This window comes from Eupeodes corollae, chromosome 2 (genome assembly GCF_945859685.1).
Source record: "Eupeodes corollae chromosome 2, idEupCoro1.1, whole genome shotgun sequence".
Taxonomy (NCBI): domain Eukaryota; kingdom Metazoa; phylum Arthropoda; class Insecta; order Diptera; family Syrphidae; genus Eupeodes; species Eupeodes corollae.
Window position 1 is genome coordinate 113,313,386 of NC_079148.1, and position 22,221 is coordinate 113,335,606.

Genomic DNA, 22,221 nt, shown 5'->3' on the forward strand with positions numbered 1-22,221 from the left:
TCAATTTTTTTATCTCGAACCTACCTCAAAAGTCATGTCTTCATGTTCAAAAACAAAAAAAAATCAATTTTGTTCTAACATCATAGACGTCGTTGTGGTCGTCGTCGTCGCTGTCAGCATCTGATCTGACACAAGAAGCATTGCAACATCATGCATGAGTAGCCAAGCACAGAAAAAGGCTTGAGATATTAGCCTGGTCAGCCCGCACTAAGCTATAACTTCAAGGAACCCATTTGATTTGCATGACGTCCATGCCATGTTATATTCATTTTCATACTCTCTAAGGTTCTTCGGTCTTCTATGACACTGCGAACATCCACATAACACTCTATACTCCCCGATTAACTACATATGCAGCAGCTCAATTAAAACACTGTAATGTCTTCGACTATATAAAACCCATTTGGTTTGAATATTTTATAGCGAAGCGAGGCTTCTTATAATATTCTTTTGATGTATCGTGATGATGTGCCAAGCCAGTCATCATCAAATAACGTGTGCATGAAAAAAAAAAATTACTCAACTCAATTAACAGATTAAGACTTTGCAATCAGGAGGCCATTAGAGGGTGATAGACATTTACAGCCTATATGTATTATACAGAGCTACAAACTTTGTATGCAGTAAGCTTGTAACAGGATAAAAATCAATTATTTGAGGAGAAAGTGCAAAAATTGGCAGAACCAATTTGTTGTAATTAATGATGAAACTTCTTACTGACCTATAAATCCATTTTTCTCAGGATCTATTTATAAATACCTTTCGGTTAATTAAAATAACCATAGTAAATTAGTAAGGTGTGTTGCCGTGTAGGTGTATATCAGTCAGTAGTTGTTGTAAAATGAGACCTAATAAAAATGGTGAATTTCACCAGAATTGGTACATTTTAGGCAGAACGAATAAAATATTTCTGAAAAATGGAACTTGAGGTTTTGTTCAACATTGACAAAACTATTTACTCTGTCTTGAAATCCTCAAACATATCCAAAATATAATTAAACATATTTAAAAAAAAAAAAGGTTTTCACGGGTACTGCCTCTTGCGAGGAATTGACAAATCTTCCAAAACTAATTCTTGTCATGAAAAGTGCTTTCTTAAATTAGCAGTTCGGGTTCGTCTTGAAACTGCAGAACCCCTCCATCCCTGACAACAGTACTAGAACAAATGGATGGTTGAGAGTTGTAAGTCACTAGGCCTTAGTTCTCAATGGACTGTCGCGCCACCTAATGAAAGAAATTAAATATTTTTGGCGAAAAGCTCCATTAACTTCCCAAAAGAAGTAATTGTAAACTGTGCCATTCATCGAATTGAAAATGTTTTGAGAACAAAAAATGACATAACCTCCAAAATAATTGTATGCATTGCATGATTTTGACTTCTGGTAACATTTATTTAGACAAATAAAAATCTAAAATTTGATTTTTGACTTTAAAACTGGGTAATAATTTAATGTATTTAATAATCTTTAAACAATCTATGCAAAATTATAACCAACTTCGTTTTGACTCGTATACCTCCAAAAAAAAGAAGTTTTTTGACTTCAAAATGATGTCCTTCTATGCAAAATATTGAAATTTTGTTTATAAGAAATACAAAATTAAAAAGTGCTAAAAATTGGTAAAAAATACATGAAAATATTGAAAACAAAATTATTTAAAAAAATCGAAAATTAAGTTGTTAAATTCTTTGTTAAGTTTTAAGAAAAAGAAACAAACAATAATTTTGTTATCAAAAACAAAGAAAAACTACAAACACAATTTGAAAATAATGAAAAATGCTTTTTAAGTTACATTTCTAGAGAACAAAGACATTGACTTCAAACTTTTTTATCTCCTGCACAAAATGCTGTTTAAATATTTTGTAAGACTCTTAGAAATCTACAAGCCACAATTGCAAGAGACTGTCATGTCCTGTTCCGATCGAGTCTCTAACAACCCCTAAAGAAATCCTATGCTGCCAGCATTAAAAATTTAAAATCAGTGGCAAAATTGCCTTGCAGCCATAAGAGATGCTGCATTTGGAGTACTAGGATTTCAAACGGTCACAACAGCGAAACAATTGGTTTTGCAACATGCTGCACAGAAGGACCGGTGGTGCTTGAGAGCTCTACGATTAGAAGAGAAGAGAGGAACACAGGCTTCTTAAATGAAGAAAAGGGAGCATGAGAAGCGCGCGATCGGGAAACTTGTAAGGACGATCAACGGAATATCGTAGAAGAACCGCAGTCTATGTTGAGAACAGGTAAAGTCCACTTCTCCACATTATATAACGTCGATGGTGAATCGAACTTCGCTAGGCAACGCAGATCAACAATTCCGCCTATCCGAACTCGAGGAAGTGAAGATAGCTATATCCTAACTGAAGTAGAATAAAGCTGCTGGAACTGTTTGCATCGCTGCCAAACTATTTAAAGCAGCAGGCGATGACTTGGTAGGGAGCATGCACCAACTCATCTGCAAAATATGTTCCGAAGAGAGCATGCCCGACGAGTGTAATCTCAGCATAGTTTGCCCTACACAAGAAAGTAAACCTTTTAAATTGAGCTAACTAAAGTCTCCTATACATTGCATAAACGCCTAAAGGCGTTTGTCAACAACAGTTTGGATTCAGACCAGAAAAGTCCACCATTGACCAAAATTTCACACTATGACAGATTGGAGAAAAGCCATGAACTTCAAATCGATAACCACCATCTCTTTATCGATTTTAAAGCCGCGTATGATACAATATATAGGAAAGAGCTCTAAAGAGCAATGTCAATCAAACTTATCCGTTTGTGCTGATTTGCATTTGATGTCAAAAAAAGTTTTAGACAAGTCGATGCAATGTCATGTGACTTCTTCAACATAATTTTGAAAGAATTGTGCAAAACTCAACCGTCAACACTAGAGTCACAATCTTCCAAAGGTCCATCAAATAACTCGGATACGCTGATGATATTAACATAATTGGAAGATCAAAGCGTGATGTCATTGGAGCGGTTTTTAGCATTGTGACGGAAGCGGGGAAAATGTGTTGAGTTGTTAATGAGGGCAAGACTAAGTATATATGCTGCCATAAAAAAAAGACATTGACTTCTTGAAAAAAACGTCACAATGGATAGCTAAAACTTTGAGGTAGTTAAGGATTTTGTCTACCTAAGCACTGCAATAAATTCAGACAACGAAAGCGCTGAAATCAAACGAAGAATAACATTTGCAAATTGTTGCCTCTTTGGACTTAGGTGGCAGTAATAAATAAATAGTAGTAAATTGCTCTCTAGAGCATAAAAAATCAACATCTTTAAGACACTAATCATCCCGGTTATCATTTACGGCGCTGTAGAGAAAGATCGTGACTCAGGTGGCGTACGCGGGTAAAAATAAACTTAAACTCGAAGCTGGAGCCAGCTAGGAACCGAGCTGGCTGGAGACGTATGTTGTTTGAGGACCAGGTCCGAGCGGATTGTAGAATCACCTTAAGTAAGTAAGTTTTCGAAATATCGACTGACGAGCCCAACGTGAATAAAAATGCAACACAAGTAATTTAAGGGAATAGTGTAGTGCCAAAATGTGTAACTCGGCCCGTCTTACATTTTCTTGTGATTTAGACACAAGAGTCATAGAAATTTTGAATACAATTTATCCAGAAAGTCTTTTTCGACTAAAATTATATATGAGAATTTTGGATGTGATGCTGAAATTCACCTTTACGTAACATTTCAATTACAATAAAAATGTCAGTTCTTATTGCTTTTTGATATGCCTCGTATACTATTTTTTAAAATTTTAACACCGTGTGACAAATGCGTGAAAGTGAAAGGGTCATAATAATATGTAATCAAATGACCTGCTCTGCCGGCTACCAAAGGGCCGCCTTTCCTTCACACAGCTACTGCTACGCTACAGCAATGAGTTATTGAAATTAAATTATTTCTTAACTTGGTTGCGTGTGACAGGCGGCGGTGCAATGTGGTTGTTTTTCATATCACGCATGAATGCTGCGTTTTATCAGACAGGGCAAATAATTTGCATTCCTTACGGTTAAACGATGATGTAGGTAGTTTCTTATTTTCTTTAAGCCTCATGACTGAATCATTACCAAACCAAAGTTAAACGTTGTTAATTTCTCATCGAAAGACAAAATATTTTTTTTTCTTTTTCAATTACTGACGTAATAAGTTGGTACCTACTTACACTAAAGAGCTTGACAGCATTAATGGGCTTAATATGTTGTTGGGGTCCTTATCGAAAGTATTTGTAGGAACATTGCACTCAGGACTAATTTTGTCGAGGTTAAAATTATGTGCTCACTGAGGGCATCTGTGTTAAAGATTTACAAATGGCCCTAAGCGTGTAGTATAATTTAGTGATATGAAAATAAAATGAAAGTGCGGTTGTTGTAATTAAATTGGAAGATAATAAAATAATGAAGTACAGTCTTTGGAACATGTCTGAGGAACTGTAGACATTTTGCATTTTAAAGCTGGGAAGGTTTACTCAATTACGCAATTCAACGGATTTATGTATCAGTGATTGATTTCGGTTTTAAGTATTTTTTAATTATACGGCTTTAGGTTTATCATTGCAATGTAGCATGTATCTGTAAATTCATAATTTACATAAAGATTGTAAAGGGGGTAACTCCTTGTTGGCATTTAAGGTTTACTTCTTCTTACAAACTGAAATATGTATGTAAATGTAGAAGTGTAGTATGTTGATAAGACTTTCTGAATTCCGATAAAGGACGGATTCATCTGCTATCCTTTTCATGTAATTAGTACAAAATTAACACTTTTTCAAACAATAAGTTTGATTTAGCACACTTCGCAGCATAGATTCAGGACCTCTTGTAAACGAGTACCTTATTTGAGACAGTTAGTTTTTGGCTTAAATTCAAACGTTTTTTCAGAAATGTATATCAGCAGTTTAAATACTGTTCAGGACTTATAAAACTATCCTTTCCACATGCCCAGATTTTTAAAGAAAAAGAAGAGGTCCAAAGTGTCTACCTTGTGGTACACAAAGATTTAAAATAAGAAAAAGTAAAAAAAAGTAATTTGAAACTGCATTGAAATAATTCACAAAATTATACATTTAAGACATGGATATAACCGAAGTCTATCGTTATAAAATGGTTATACAAACGTGGCCTGCAGGAAATGATATTGATCTGGAAAGAATGCTTCGCTTCTTCTTCTGACTTTGTTTACCTGTTAAATAGGTTGATATCCTTTGAAAGAACCGAGAACATGCAAATATACTGAGGTGTAAATTGAAGATGGAGATTTTATAGGCCAATACAGCACCAAGAAGAAGATTAATAGACGATCTTTGGGGTAATTCAAGTCGGCGTGAAAGAGCTGCATACATTATTTTTTAGTTCCGCCAACTCACAAGCATCAAAATCTTGCAACATCAGTTTTTTTGGAACTTTATTTGCATGGAAAGAATTTTGAATATTAATTTTAGTACATCCATTTTAACGGGCCTACATTTTTATAACTCCTAATTACTTTACTTATCTAAAATTGTTGACACAGTTTTTAAAAATGATTCTTTCGAATAAACAGACCTGCAATGTTAAATTTAAAAATTATGAAACCTTAAGACTAGGATTAAACTTAAATCTCTGGGTTAAATCTCACGGGTGCATCAATGCCATTTGGGCTCTTCACTTACAAATAACAACCAAACCATTAGACCTACAAATCTTAAAACATCGAAACATGATATCCGTTCGATCTTCGTAAAAATCTGGTTCAAGTCACTATTTACAAACTTGCTCCCCATTAACTCTTCATAACAAATTACTCGCTAATATATTGTATCCACCCACTTCTACTAATATGATTCTATCTAATCTCTACCACTTAAGGCACGAGTCTTCTAAAAGTTCATATAAATATTGAAAATATCATTCAATTAACCCTAAATCACACCCGTTTTCTAAAATGCAATATGCATAGATTAGATATACTCGTATGAGAAAACCGCCCGCCTCCAGACACCACTTACCTGGCAGATGTATCCCAGATGACAATAATTTCTCTGGTAATTCAGCAATCGAGCGTGGAGCAATAATCTCATCAGGCAATTGATTATCTGTAAATTAAAGAAAAAAAGAAGATATTATGAAAAAGAAGACAAACGTAAACGAAGACGAAGAAATAAAAGAAAAACCATTCAAAATGAATCTCAAATTACAGTGTTTAAACGGCTTAAATGCGGTAAATCTCCAGCACGTAGTCACAAATTAAAATCAAAACAATTTAATTAAACCAACTCTACCGACCCACACGCCAACTTCAATCGGCCAGAAACAACGATACGATGCGACGGACTACAACGACGGAGCAACGAAACGAACAAGTCCATTCGTTGGTCGCGTTTACATTTGCGTCGCGCTGACCGTTGCATTGCTGCCAACTTAATATACAGAATACAGCGGATGTCAGATGATTTGTTCGCTGTAGCTCTATACCTGTCTTCGGGATTGCCAGCACCAGCAACAGAAACAGCATCAGTGCGGTCAACTCGGAGACTCGGACTTGGACACACCTGGCGGGCTTACCGGTAAGGTAGGGTTTTGGAATTCATGTGAAATTATCCCACAATGAGCTGCGTCCGACACACCTTCTTCCTCTGACGAAGATAAATGCATTCTCGCTCACCTGATTCTGGGCAAAGATTTGGGAACAACTTACATGTTGAAAAAAAAATTCAATTCGCCGCGAGTAGGTGTCAAAATGACAGGTCTTTGATCACCACACAGGACCAGAAACCCCACAAATCTCTATCAGAGTAGAATTCACCCACAAAAATCGAAACACACTCGTTCGTACACAGGATCGCTGCTCTCAATTTGGATGGCAGGTGTTTCTTTCCAGAGCGTAGGAGGAATCTCCGGTTCTTGAGCTACAAAATGTATTCGTTTAGACCTCAGGTGCAGTGCGGTGCGTTTGCGCTTGCGTTCCCTGCGCGAGATACTCCATTTAACGCTATCTCGCCGAGCGATTAATGGATATTAAGTTGCACACTGAATTCGTTCATTCGATATACGAACAAAATTCGTACTCAGCGGAGCCGGTTCTATGGTTTAGCGTTCCCGGTCCTCAACACTACCTGTGCTGTGCTGCCCTGCGCCATGGCACAGAACCAAGTCTTATGAGTATTGCAAATATTCAACACTCAAGACCTGAATCTGCGGCAAATTAGTGGGATTGCTTGTGGCTTAAAGCAGCACCCAGGCATCCAGCACAAGTCAGCAGGTTCCAGGCCGCGAATTGCAGTTAATCGGTGCATTAATTTCAGCTGCCAATTGACATTGGCTCGGTTGAGATTAATTCGTATTGTGTTCGAGTGGAGGCGGTAATGGTATTTCTGTCAAGCAGTCAACATATAGCACAAATATCCGATAGAGGGCGGTGGTGGTTGTGTTTTTTGCCAGAGCAGGCAAGTGGTCTGGTCTTTCAAGTCTCAAGTCTCTTAAGGAGGCAAATTGATTTTGATTCTTTTCACAGTCTTCTGATGCTTTGGCTTTGTTTTTTTTTATGCTGAGGTTTGTGCATAGCTTATGAACCTATATTTCTTAAAAAGGAAGCGGAGGAGGTGGCATATAAAACTCAAACTTGCTGATTTTTTCATTTCGTCTATTCTGCTGACAGCGGGGTGTCAAATACCAAAAATGTAGTTTCTTTCAAATGTGTTAATAGGGAAGAGGTGGTTGTTTTGTGCGATCAAGTTGATTTGAGTTGTGCAATTAGGCGGGTGTTGTACGAGTATGTGCGGTTTCTTGATCAACTTGGCTACATTTCAGTATACCAACCTATATTGGAAGCTGGTATAATATGACTGCATTCTTTTCAGCTTCAAAAATATGTTAAATATAAAATAGGAGGATAACCTCACAATAGATTATTCAGAGCGGAGTTTGGGTTGCACCACATGCTTGATTGGCATTCTTGTGGTGGCATTTGAGAGCTGGAAGTTGTATATATCTCATATGAAAATACCTAACTATAGAAGCACTTAGACGAGTGCCTATATGGGTTTGATGGAAAATATTTTCGACAGGAGTCTATAGTTTTTTTTCTTCACCAACTTGTTTTTTGAAAAATTCCATACAAGGAGCTTTGAATTGGGCGACAGGTTATTTATGTGATTTAGTTTGATTAAAGAAAACTTATTTTTTCTCAGGGCATATGCGATAGACTAAACGACTTATGGCTGTATGAAGAATGTGCATTTTATTTGGATGTGAAGTTGTTTTTTCATGAATAAGATTTAAATTTAAAATGTTAGTTTTCCAAAAATTTAAGTTTTTAGGTAATTCTACATTCAGTACCTCATTTAAAAGGTACAAATATTTTGAAATACTGAACAAATTTCCTTATATGTCAAAGAGTTGAAAAAACTAAACTGAATGCATTCATTTATTATTCAGATTGGTTATTATTGGTTCATTGAACGATTGTGATTTCCGAATATTAAGTTTAAAAAAGTAGAATTTTTTTATTTATAGTTCTAATTTTTAAAAATTTGATTGGTGCAATTAGTGAGTATGATACATTTTGTGAAGGTTGGGCCTTAGGGAATTGTAACTTGCTATGGAACAGCAAAGTCAGGAAAAGTTTTTTGTCACCTTTTTACACAATTTTTCATTCTAAAGCAAAACATTTTAAAATACTTTTTATACTTATAAAGGTCATCTCGATATTGCACTGGAAGTTCAAAATGTTTAAAAAATTCTATTCTATGTTTTAAATATCTTGATATCTTAATGTGAATTATGAATTAATAAATATGAATATGTCCAATATGTCCAATGTCAATGAAACACAGAATTTACAAAACACAGTATTATTCATTCAGAAACTTTCAATATCCCCATGTTCAGAAGTGCTTAGATACAATTTTAAACGACTTAAGTCAGCCTTCAGTGCAATTTTATCGTAAGTTTTATTTCTCTATATGTTGACCTGTCATAAAATTGATCTACATAAGCGAATACGTAAACCCTTAAAAAGGCTGACAAATGAGTGAGATATATTACACAGTAATATTAGATGCCTTTATAACTAAATAAACTAATTAGGTGGCGCAATAGTCCGTTGAAAACTAGGCCTTAGTGACTTACGATTCTCAACCATTGCAGTGTGCAAGTACTTTTGTCAGGAATGGAGGGGACCTACAGTTTTAAGCCGAGTCCGAACGGCTGATTTGAGAAAGCACTTTCCATGACAAAAATAACTCTTGGAGTATTTGTCAATTCCTCGCAAGAGGCAGTACCCTTGAAGAATGCTTTAGGTGGCACAGGCAGAGATCGAACCATCGAACAAGACCTCTCGCATGATAGTCCAACGCATTACCCATCATACCACGGGTACTTTTAGATGCGTTTAATTATCGAAAATAATCCGCATGTATATTAACACGTATTTTATCAACCAGGGCCAGAGGAGCCTTCGTTCTGCGGAAACGTCTGTTTTACAGCAGTCGGCTTGAGCGGGAGTGTTTACGACGCTGTACCGGCTTATATCGAACATCTTCTTATGTGCATTACTAATCTAACGAGATCCTATACAACAGAGCTCGAATCGACAGAATTGACAATTTCGTGATAAAACTAGTTGGAGCTCACATTGCAAGAGCTTTGTCTTCGACCAACAATTTAATTTTCGGGGCGTTCTATCCAAACAAAGAGTATTTTAAAAGTGCACGCTTGAGCGGCTTCATTCCACCAAAGAACTCCTCTTTTTGGATATATGCGGTCTGGTCTGATACAGGATAGCTTGGCAGTTTCACTAATCTACATTTGAATTAAGTATTATTGTTTAACTAAGAGTTTCCCTATGGGACCAGTAAGTTAGTTGTAAGCTATGGTTAATTAGGCTAGTTCTATTAGTTTTTTAAGATAGTTTTAAGATTGAATAAATAAAAATGAATTTAAAAAAAAATATTATTTTATCAACAATTTGTGATCTGGGTCAATTTCAGAAATCTAAAAATAGTTTTCATTGTGACGGGTAGATAACTACTTGCGTATTAAATGTCAAAGAATTGTGAACTTTTGTTGGAAGAAAAGAGACAGACAATGTTTGTAAAGTAAACAAAAATAAGTAAAAAAGATACAGCTGAATGAAAAGTTGTATGTCTTTGGTCTACCACCTATCTTATTTTACAGTCAGAGACCGTAGAAAAGTTTTTTCAATTACATAAAGCAATCTGATTATCGGTTACAAGGTTTTATAGTATTCAAAACCTCCTATTGTCCATATAGACAATGCAAGGATTAATTGATTTCCTTATTCCGACAATTTTTCACTTTTGTTGACATTTCAAACAGTTCAAGACCTTTATTGCATGATGGCGTTTTTACCAACCTATGAGACTCTTATAGAGGAAATAAACGTATGTTATTGTTTCCCAAAAATTAAAAATATGACATTCTTAAATTAAAAAAGGTGCATGTTTCAGCTTTTGTAGAAATCGATGAAGCCGATTTTTAATACCGTTATAACTACTAGCACATTAATAATAAAGCTCTTCGTGCATTTAATCTAACTAAAATTAGTATTTTGTATTTTGTAAAGTTCCATATTCACCATTTAAATACAAACGTGACAATAGTGACAGCATTTTATTTTAAGTTCTGAGGAAATTTTTCCGATTTCTACACTTTTTGTTCTACTCTTATATCATACAAATGTAAGGCTTGGATCTAGAGGTGACTTGTTGTAGTTTTGTTTCAGTGTCTATCATGGTTTGCTAGAATCCAAGTCCAAGAAAGGATTGGGAAAAAGTCAGTAATCAAAGCTCTAAGCGTTCAAAATTGACTCAAAGTTCTGACCGATAAAGTTTTCTGGAAGTACAAACCAATTATTCCACGAACCTATAACGGTGCCTATACACTTGAGGATAATAATGAAGTTTTGTTTAACAAAAATAAGCTTTTCCGCTAAACAACATAATTTCCAACAGAACCATTATTTTTAACATTAATGTACAAAATTTGAAAGCGTTGCTCAGGCGTCACTCTGTTCAAGTTGAAATGCTAAAATAGCGTTGCCAACTTAATGTTCTATTTTTTAAAAAAAACACATATTGTCTACAGTTAAAGAGAGTTTCGAATTTTCAATGAAATTATAACATGATTAAGATAAAGCTATTTAAAATGTTCATGATTCATTCAAAAAACGTTTAATAACAAGGTTTTTTAGTTAAACTTTGTTGTAAGATAAAATGATTTTAAAATCAGCAATATGTTCATAAAATTTAAGGAATTACAAAATAGGAAACTGATTTAGCTTCATGAAACCCAAAGACAAGTTGTTGGTAGATGTCATTAAAATGACTTAAATTAATTATTACAACAGTAAGTAGGTACAGGTTGCAATATACTAATCTTAATAATACCATGAAAAATACAAACAATCTAAAAATATAAATTATATGAACATAATGTTCCCCAGTATAAGCTTAGTATAAGAAAGCTGATTAATTTCACTTGAGAGAAATTACATAAGAAAACAAACCAAAATTTATATATATTTGCAAAACAACCTTCCAATTTGTCCCGGACAACAATAGAACACCCCAACATTGCGCTGCTATTATATACAAGGTATTGGTACTATACTAACTATGGCCGATTGCACTGCACCAGTATAAAAACAGAGAGTCACCATAGCACAGTACAGTACAGGAAAGCACAGCGCCACCATCAAACGACATTAGGTAATATTAAAATAACAATAAACATGTCCCTCAAAAAGCAGCCATTACCTAAGCGAAATGATTAATTAGTGAAAGGAGCATTCAGCATTTTGCATATCGAAAATGAAAATGAAAATACAAAAAAAAAACGCTGCGATGGTGCGGCGGCGGCGACACTGGTGATGGCGAACAGTGCGCATGAGTTATGGTTTTGGCTCCAAACAAAGGCATTAAGCAGAGCCGCACTCTGTTGTTTATGGACACTACAATACTACCTGTGTACATAGTTTGTAGACCGTTTTGACCAAACACTGGACATTTTTGTTTTCGCTTCAAAGCTTCATAATACCCATACCTTTAGCATTAGCTTCGGTTTCGGCTTTTGGCTTCCTTCTAAAAGTAACGACAAAAAAACAAACGTTTTTCCTTCGGGGACTCTTTCAATTTTTTCTTTTGCATTTCTGACATAAGGCCACGAGTCTAAACTTATATTGACCGAAACGAAAAAAAGGAAAGACATTTTCTTTCTAATCGACCTGACGACGCGCGTCGCATCGTCGTCGCGTCGTAGTCGGCATCGTTGTCGGCATCAGTGTTCCTGCCGCATAAAGCCAAGCGGTAGCGACCCACGATACGCCAAATCAATGGCGTCAAATCTAAAGAAATTAATTTCCTATTGAAGCCATCGACAAGTGAATTCTCTTCCCACACATTCCCGCTGCACTCCAGCCACAACAACATAACCATACTACAACAGATGCTAACGCGACGCGGCGGCGTTTGGCTTTTATGGGCAGCTTTACCTATATAGTCAACTCTCAAAACATAGCTTCGCCTTTGCCTTTGCACATATAGCAGAGTGCAGAGTTTAATGTCAAGGCGAATGAGATAAATGAATGCTGCTGAAGGCGCCCTTAGACGGGAAAGAATTTATCATAATATCGGCTGTGAGAAGCGCGAGAGATTAATGTCAGCAATGAACAAGATGATGATGATGATGATAGATACGCCCAGTCAACTCTGCCAAGCCATCCAGCTAGTGTAGCGGCGCTTGGTGTCCCAGACCCAGACCACATCACAGAGAGCTATATCTGGATTTGTTTGTGTAGGCCGAAAGTTTGTAGAGGATGAAAAAGAATGTTGTGGGCTTCTTTGCTGGGTTATGCAACTTTCGATTTTTGTTGTTTGGGTTTGGGTTTTGTTTTTAGTTTTTGGTCTTCCTTCTAATGAATGGATTTAGAATTTCACTTTCATTTCATATTCAAAAATTGGAAGCGGAAACGAATAAGAAGTTGTCATTGAATTGTTTGTTTTCTGAATTTAATTGAATGGAGTGACAGAAAATTGAAGGCGACGCGCGACGTACACTTATGCAGGGATCTACTTATGGTGTGAACGCTTTAGAAATAAAGTTTTTCAATTATCATCACTTTTGGGTACTTTGTTAAAATCCATAGATCAAGAAGAATAAATATGTAGGTAGGAAAATAATAGAAGGGTGCATTTTCACTTCAACATTGGCTTTGGCAGTTCAATATTGATTAAACTAAATCTGTCAAATTGGTTGTGATTGTCACTATCTGACAAAAGATACAAAAAATATGAGATGCCCTGAGCACGATGAAATTTGCATGGGGAAACAGAAAATATATAAGCTGGGTCATCGGTATTGAGCTAATATAAAAATCGATAGACAAAATAAACTGGATATTCAGGAAATACGAACATTTGCTTTACCTGAGCAGTCCAAAAGTTATTTTCCAAGGTGAGGGATCCCAAATAATGAAGAACCAAATGAAGATGGAAGTTTTAGTGATACACTTTTAGATATAGCCCTTAAAAAACTGAAACCAAAGCCAAAACCATCAGAATAAGAAAATTCGAAGACATGTTACTGATGGAATTGTAACTGGAACCGGGAACCAAAAATCTTTTGATATACAAAATATTCCTGAAATAAGAGACCTCGATGAACTCACCATAGATAAAAGTGTGGAGAAAGCTATTAAAAATTAAATATTGTTGTTGCAAACGAAATCCTTAAAAATCCAGTGTTGGAAATAGGATAAGCTAATGCAAAATTTGGAAAAAGAATAAAGGTCCTTAAACTTATATAAGATCTTTTATCAGGCGGCATCATTTGTAGCAAAAAAAAAAAAACCAGCAAGTCTAGATCTAATAAGTACATAGTTAACTTCTCATGGTTGCAATGGATAGTTCCGGAAAAAATTATAAGGAGAAGTAATCGATGGAGGAGACTTATATGCTAGATGCCAAGATTGTAAAATGCCAACTATAGACTCCCAATAGGAATGCAAATATTAGAAATGGCAGAAAGAGGTACCGTAGACGCAGGAAACACCCTACATTTAGAAAAGCAGGAAACATTGGTACGATTCCTGATATAAATTTCGTTGCAGAAGAAAGCCTTATCACGAACTGGAGAGTCATTGTTGCAATAGGGTGTGATTTACGGTACACTTTCTTTTTTACTGAGGAAGAACATCCGACGAAAAAACCGAAATCAATCCCAAATAGTGAGCTGGAATGCCAAAAGCCATTATATTGATTTACTTAACAGGACAATCAAAAAAGGAAAGACCTCCGTTTTCCAATAAGTAGATAACGCCGACAAAAAAGTTGTAGTCAAATTGCAGCTTTTTCGTTAGGCATACAAATGCCTTAATGGCCTAAAAGAGACACGCAAAAAAAAAAACGCAGGGAAGAATTTAAAGAATTATCAGAGACAGTCGAAAGCTCAAATTAGATAATATACATAAACAACACGGATCTGTACCATTTGGAAATTGGAATTAACTTCTTCTATAATGGTGAGACTCATTTCTGGATGAAAGTGTACGTCAAAAGTTAAACTATGGAAAGTTTATGATTTCACAAAAACCATGCTTCTTTAAGATTTAGGAAATATAGGACCCTGAAGATCTACCTTAACATATTAGAACCTTTGTTGAGTGTAAGAAAAAAAACTTCAACATGCAACTTTTTTTTTCAGATACCACAACATACCAATATTATCTATTTATTTTGTCTTCGAGATTCAAATAAAATTCTTCATTAACTACTAATTAAATAAAAAAATAGACATGACACGTAGTTCAGGCCCGTGCTTAGTAGTTATAGACAACAAGTTATAGGGTTCCGTATTGTAACAACAAGAAACTATTGATTATGGTTTGGTAAGGACCTCCAAAAATACCCCTGCACCCAGACCTGGGTAGAGTTAAGCAAGAACAAACAAAACCCACCTTCATTCCTAAAAGAACACAACCATCTCAATAAACACCCAGGTACAATATTAAAAACAAAAGCAAATATGTACCTACGTGGGTTGCATATAAAACCTAATAAAACTCACCTATTTCCTTGGCTTGTTGTTTCTCGTCAGGATTCACCTCCTCATCACTGTCAATATGTGGAAAGGAGTTTCCCAAACAAAAGAGTGGCATTGATGAGGTGCTGGTCGGTGTTGTTGCCGTCGAAGGAGCAGGATGATTCAAGGAATTATTGTTGTTGTGGTTATCGTCACTCGAGGCACTTTCATTACTTCCAAGACTGCGACAACTTGACGGCGTTGTTGTTGACGTCGTCGTCGTAAGCAGCATATTGCAATTATTATCCTGCTTCCCAGACAGCCGTCTCAATAAATATTTGTTGTTTAACATTTTGTTCTTTGTTATTAATTCACTCCGCTTGAGAGCGCACTTTGGTGAACTCGTTAAATTCTTATCGTTCATCGACGTCGATGTCGACAAAGAAGACGACGTTGTTATTGTTGATGGTGTCGGTGATGGAGATGGTGTTGAGGTTGCACCTGTTTTTGGTGTTGCTGATGTTGTGTTTGTTGTTGTTGTTTCATCGATTCCATATAAATTCGTATCAAATGCACTTATATCGTGCGCCGGAAAACCGGTCGGAAATGATAAGTCGGTCAAGGATATTCGTCCGATGGCACGTTCCACACCTACCAACAGATTCTGCAACAGCTGTGGCAATTCGTCGGACAACATCTCTAAGGATAATGGACTTATGTAACTGTTGCGATAGTCGATAATTCGGCTTTGCACAGTCGATCCAATAGCTGCAGGTGTTCGCCAAACAGCACACAATTCTACACTCGAATTTTTACCTTTGATGATAAAAACCAAAAAGTTTTAATTTATGTATTCAAAGGTTTTGTTGTGAATTGAGGGGGAAGAATATAACTCACCTGGCTTAACACAAATATAAACGTCACATGGACGTAACAAGGCTTCATCTATGGCCCCCAGCTGAAGAATCAGCTCTCCGGAACAAGTTGCTAATGGCCATCCTTCGGGCCAGACAATCGACTGAGAATCAAAAAGAGAAGAAAAAAGGTATCAAATTATGTTCATTCATTTTGCGTATTTAAATAAAATTGGAAATGCAGGTATTTCTTAATACTTTCTTCTATATACAACTTAAGCTTGTGAGCAATTAACAACAAGTTCACATCATTGACAAACCTGCGACCATAACATGGTCTTGGATTGCTTTCACCTTAAACCCTTTCTGGTGGTCCAATCCGACAGAGATTTTCAGATTGTAACTAAACATAAAATATACTTCGTCGATTAATTAGTTTGAATCATCGTAGCTCTTTAAGATTGTTATCTTGAGTTCTTGACCGAGTACTAATTAACGAGAATAAGGTTAGCATAGATTTTGGTTTGTTTTTATAATTTTAAGTTATTTTTATCATAGCCACCTACTGAGTGAGATGTCGAAGCCCTTTTTTTATGAATTAGAGAAACTTGTGGCTTAGTGTAGATGGTTTTTGTGAGATAAAGATGATTTTTTTGAATGGGCTTTGAAACGTATTTTGTTTTGAGTAATTAACAATGATTTGAAAACTTTACATAATTCATATAAGATTATTTTGTTTAGGAAAAACAAGGTATTACTTGTTCTTATGTGATAGTAGCTATGTCAAGATGGTTTATTGACTTTTTTGGACTTTTAAAAATCTTGTATTTCTCAAGTTGTTAACATACTCATTCTCGCTCTGGTAAGGAAGTGACATTTTGAATATAAAAAAAAACGATCCGTTAGTCGGTGATATATGGATCCATGTCAAATGATTGTTATAAAACGATAACATGAGAGTTTTTGAAGTGATTAATTTGGTTTTTGAGGTCATGCTACTTCTAAAAATATTTTCATAACATAGTAAAAAATTAGAGAAACAACAACATTTTGATTATGTTTTGATAAGAACACCCTCGTTATGCGAAATAATTTTAAGACCAAAATTGATTTTAAGCTTAACAAGGATGAGTTGGTCATTGGAACTTTGGAAAGTAAGATTTCATATGATAAGGATGTGGTAAAGAAAAATTATTTATATGTTATTCTATGGCAAAAAGAACTTTATCTATTAAAAAAAAATATTTGATTCATTTTATTTGCTTTCGAAAAAAATTTGGTATTCAATGTTATTTTAACTTAAAGACAGCAACTATCCGAAATTTTGAAATCAACAACTAAAAGTTAAGAGGTTCTACTTAAGGTTATTTCTTAGTTTTGTTTTATTGTGACGAAACTTTTGTGAAATTTAAGCTTATAGTATTATTTAATTCCTTATTATGACTTAAAAAAGTTTTCTTACATTTCAACATTTTAAACTTCCCTTTATCGACTTATTTTACAGATAAGCATTAGCAATTTATGCAAAAGGACTTTCAAATGTTTTGGTTGGTAGTAATTTTTAAAAAAGAAATAATGCTTTTCGCTTCCAAAAACATAAGATACTTTTTTAAAGATTTGGTATGAATTTGAAAAAAAAAAAAAATATTCTGATTCTTATTTTCAAACAAAATATGAAATCTTCAACATTTTCTTCCATTAAAGATAATTTTGTTCTCCGAAAAATTACGTTTTTGACATCTTGTAATATTTTCAGGAAGATTCAATTGAACACTACACAACATATTCTTTCAATTGTTATTAGAAAAAGTTAAATAATTATAAATCAATCGTTGAAGTGTTGAAAAAAAAGTCAAAGTCAATTTGTAATTTGTTTCTAAGAGAACTAAAACAAATAGTTCGATAAATTGATTCTAGGTTTATAAAATTTTTGCGTTTTGTAAACGAAAATTACTAAAATTTAACAAATCTATTCCAATAGAATTTTAGATATCTTTAGTAACAAAATTAAATTATCTTTAAGCAAAAAACATACATATGTACATATTTTTCATGTGGCTTCAAACCAAACAAGTTTTATGCGTTAAATCACAAAATGTCAAAAGCCGATAGTGTTGGTAATATCGCGGTCGTTGTTCTTATTTTCTCAAAAACGCAGAGTCATTTCTTTGAAAGCTTCCTCCGCATTAGTAACTTCCAATACCAACCATATTAATCATTAAAAATAGCTAAGTAGCGTTATTCATTAATTGAAATAACTAAGATCCAAACAAACCATCACTATCAGACAAAAAACCACAATAATCAGTGAAACCTTAAAAATGGTGAGGCTTTTATCTTCGAATTGAAAATAGCCCTTTTTAATAAAGATCAATATTCGATGAAAATCTGTAATATTTTCATGCATTTCAAGGAATCAATACGATAAGACGTCGTTAGTGATGGACCGGTATGAGTTCTTGTGTAAACTTTAAGACCTTCGTTCTTGCAGTGTTCAATGTTTTTGAAATGCCTAACTGCAACAATCGACTAGAAATTGACAAATCTAGACTTAAATCAACAGTCTTAGTTGTGTTTAAGCAACACGTCAGTTTTGATGTTTCACATCTTATGTAGCTACCAGTTTCATTATTGGTTTTCAAAATGCTTCGCGACAACACAGAAATGCTTCAGTTTTGCGAACTGTGTCCAACAATTTTTCAGTGAATTCTAACGATTTCATTGCGCTTTTGAAGCGTGTACCTTTCCAAATAATGTGATTACGTAGTTTTGAATTGTCACTTGCCAAAAAATCAAAGTATCAATAAGGACAACTGCCTTAATAGCAGGGTACGAAATGTTTTGCTTCAAAACCTCTAGTTTCTCAAATCTTAACAATATTTTTGCGTGCAGAAACCAATAATTATTTAAATTTGATCATGACGAAAGTCCTACCCTTTCCGGGTTTGAAAAAAAAAATATAAAAAATAAATTAGGAGGCGCAACAGTCCGTAGAGAACTAAGGCCTAATGATTTGCAACTCTCAACCAATCCTATGATCAGGTCATTTCAGTTATTGCGGGATCAACAGTCTTATGCACAATCCGAACGGCAAACTTGAGTCATTTCCTCGCAAGAGGGAATAAGATGGCACAGGCATGAATTGCACTGGAGACATCTAGCATGGCAGTCCTACGCATTAACTAACCATCACGATAAGAGACTATAATGGATACAATTTAAAATTATTTCGCCATATATCTACCAAAAGACGCAAATAGTTAAAATGGACTAACATTGTCGAGAAACTCGATTTATCAAATTGAATTCTAGTTCTACCACTCGTATAGGGATGAAAAGGAGACTAAATTAATTTTAAACACGAAGAACTAAAAACTTTTTAAAACAAATAAATAACTTCTGTTTTTGTACTTAAAAAAGTGAATTGTTGAGTATGTAAATAAAATATCTTTTTCTAGAGGTACCTTTGCATGTTTTAAAGTCTTCATTTGTACGAGTAAATTAATGTAAACCTCTTTGCGTTGATGATGCCTATATACAAAATTTCATCTAAGCCCACATAACTGGATCTTTTTTTATTGTGTGAGAACAATGAATAAATGATTTTCCACCCTCAAGGGAAAAAGTTAGATTGCACGCTGAATTATATTTTTTTTCGTTTTTGTGTTCATATTAAACCATCAAGTTGTACTTCGTCTGATTGCCAAGTTAGATAGATTCCCATGTAACTGCCATAATACAAAAACATCCAGTTACATGAGCTTAAACAGATATCGCGCTATTGCAATAGAAAAAAAACCGCTATTGGTGGTTTGATTTATGAGAAGATGGTGCATGACCAAGTTCAAAATCAAATTCAAAAATTCAGACTTAAATTGGCGGCATAGTTAGCACGAAAGCGCCGCGCTTTTTAAAGGTGTACTGTAGTACATTGTATGGGAATACATGCAATGAAAACGGCCATGGCAGGCAACACCGCAGGGAAGAATCATACTCAACTCACGACATGACAGAGAAAACTGATTTGGATTTCATTGCCAGTTCCCTGGTGAAGTGAACCACTGCTGCCGCAGCGGCCGCCTGCATGGCCTGCTTCGTCTGCAACTTGCGTCCATTTCGTCGTCGACGTCGACGTCGCGTCGCCGTCATCGTCGTCGAACGTCTTCGTGTGCAAATGAGATTTAATTAATTTTCAAATTGTTCACTTAATTTGTTTTATGGAAAAAGAAGAAAGATTGATATAAACAAATTAATTATACCAACCAAGCTTCCAGATTGAGCATCGCAGAAGATCTAGTTCTAGTTTCGTTTCGTTTTTAACAACGAGTGGGTTGGGATAGATAGAGGATTTTATCTTCTTCTCTCTGGCGGGCGGTCACATTCAAATCAAGTTTTTCCCATACTCTTATAATCGTAATTCTTTTTATTATTTTTATTATTAATTGATATAGCAACAGTTTTTATGGGCAATTTTATAAGCTCTTTCAACAAGTCTATGCTTACAAATTTAAGTGCAATCGTGGGCTTACTTTAGATGAAAGAGTGTGTATAAAACTCGTTGATAGTTTTAAATGGTCTTAAAGGGTTTTTATTACCTCTTCGATCGATAATAATGAAAATATATTGTGGGTATTAAATTGAAAATTTATCATTTTATGATATAGGAAAAAGTGGAAAAAAACCGATTTAATATTTATGCGCATTTAACTACTCAAAACGTATTAAGGCTTTTATGTCTAGTCACGCCGAAAACCCCGATTTGAAAGTACAACTTCTTGGATTTGAAAGAAACTTTGAATCAATAGAAAAGTTCTACAGTTTATATCACATACAATTATTGCGAACATCGGTTTAAACAATTAACACAAGCTTTGAGATTTAGACAGACGTTTTAAATTTTATTAACTTCCCATAGAAAGTTATTGTAATGGGTCTGATTTGTCAAATTGAAAATTTTGACATTTCTCGACGTTTCAAGGTCCCTAGAGTCGAAATAAAAGATTTTTAGAAAGATGTCTGTGCGTGCGTGTGTACATACGTTTGTACGTCCGTTTTTTTCGTTGCCCATAGCTCAAGAACCAGAAGAGATATCGACTTCAAATAAATTTCGTTATACAGATAATAAGGCAGAAAGATGCAGAAAGGGCTCTCGAGAAAATTGCGTGGGTGGTTTTTTTACCATAGCAGTTTGAAAAAAAGGTGAAAATTTTGGTGAACCCTAAATATCTAACGAACCAAAAACGCTAGAGACTTGAATTAAATTTTATATATTATATTGTAACGTGATACCAAACAGGTATATTTTTTGAAAAAAATCAACATAACGTTTTTTTTATAAATCAATAAAACTGAAAAAAAATTTGTCACTTCCAAAATTTTACGACTGAAATATGATTTCATCTCTAAAACAATTTTGTGCAACGAAGAATAATGTTTTTGATATCTGATAAAACTTTGAGAAAAATCGACAGTTTTTTTTATAAAAAATAAAAACCTAAAAAAAACATTACTCAAAATTCGTAAAAATTGAATATCGATTCAAATATCTATTCAAAAACTTGAAACTTAGGCTTTAAACTTATTTTATCTTATAAGAAATATTGTTTTCAACATTATAACAAATTTTTAAGAAAATCGAATTAGCAGTTTTCTTACAAAAAATAAAACTCTAAAAAAAACAATACCAAAACTTGGTAAAAATTGATTTTCGACTCAAATATCTATTCAAAAATTAAAAATATTGGGCTCAAACTTATTTTATTTCACAGAAAATATTGTTTTCAATATTCAGTAATTTTTATATAAAAATCTAATAGTCCGTGTTTTCATAAAAATAAAATCTACAAAAAATAGTTCGCAAATTTGGTAAAAATTGATACTAATACATAAAGACAAACTTTTAAGCAAGACAAATCGACAGACAGGATGGGAAGTTATCAGTGTGGGTCGCCTCCCAGCCTCTTTTATTTTATTTTTATAATAATACTTCGTCTTCAATTCAGATAAACCAATAACCAATCAAAATTACAAACAAATCTTAAAGTTAAAATTGATTTATTTTCAATGTTTGTATGGAATGCATAGATCTTATAGTACATCCATTTAAATTTTGAAAGAGTTTAATAAAAGTCTGCAGATTTATCATAAATGTAAAGTTTCTGTAAAATTCAATATTAGTGGGTTTTCCCAAAAAGATTTAAAAAAGCTATCCATTGAAAAAGACACTTGATTACTGTCAAATACATACTTTTCATCAATAGGTTTTTTAAAATGTTTCAGTATACTGAAAATGATTAATAGATAAGAGACATAAGTATTGCTTACTCGAATGTTTTAACA

At 34.3% G+C, this 22,221-nt stretch overlaps 1 protein-coding gene across 3 annotated transcripts in view; it reads right to left on the minus strand.

Annotated features, from left to right (window-relative positions):
• LOC129944410 (uncharacterized) overlaps positions 1–22,221 on the minus strand; it is a 208,720-nt gene that overhangs the window by 64,502 nt on the left and 121,997 nt on the right. For all 3 annotated transcript variants that reach the window (XM_056053814.1, XM_056053815.1, XM_056053816.1), the window contains exons 4-6: positions 15,926–16,046; positions 15,074–15,844; positions 5,998–6,084 (exon numbers count right to left, since the gene is read on the minus strand). In XM_056053814.1, the coding sequence (XP_055909789.1) occupies positions 5,998–6,084; positions 15,074–15,844; positions 15,926–16,046 (979 nt within the window). The remainder of the gene's footprint in view (positions 1–5,997; positions 6,085–15,073; positions 15,845–15,925; positions 16,047–22,221) is intronic.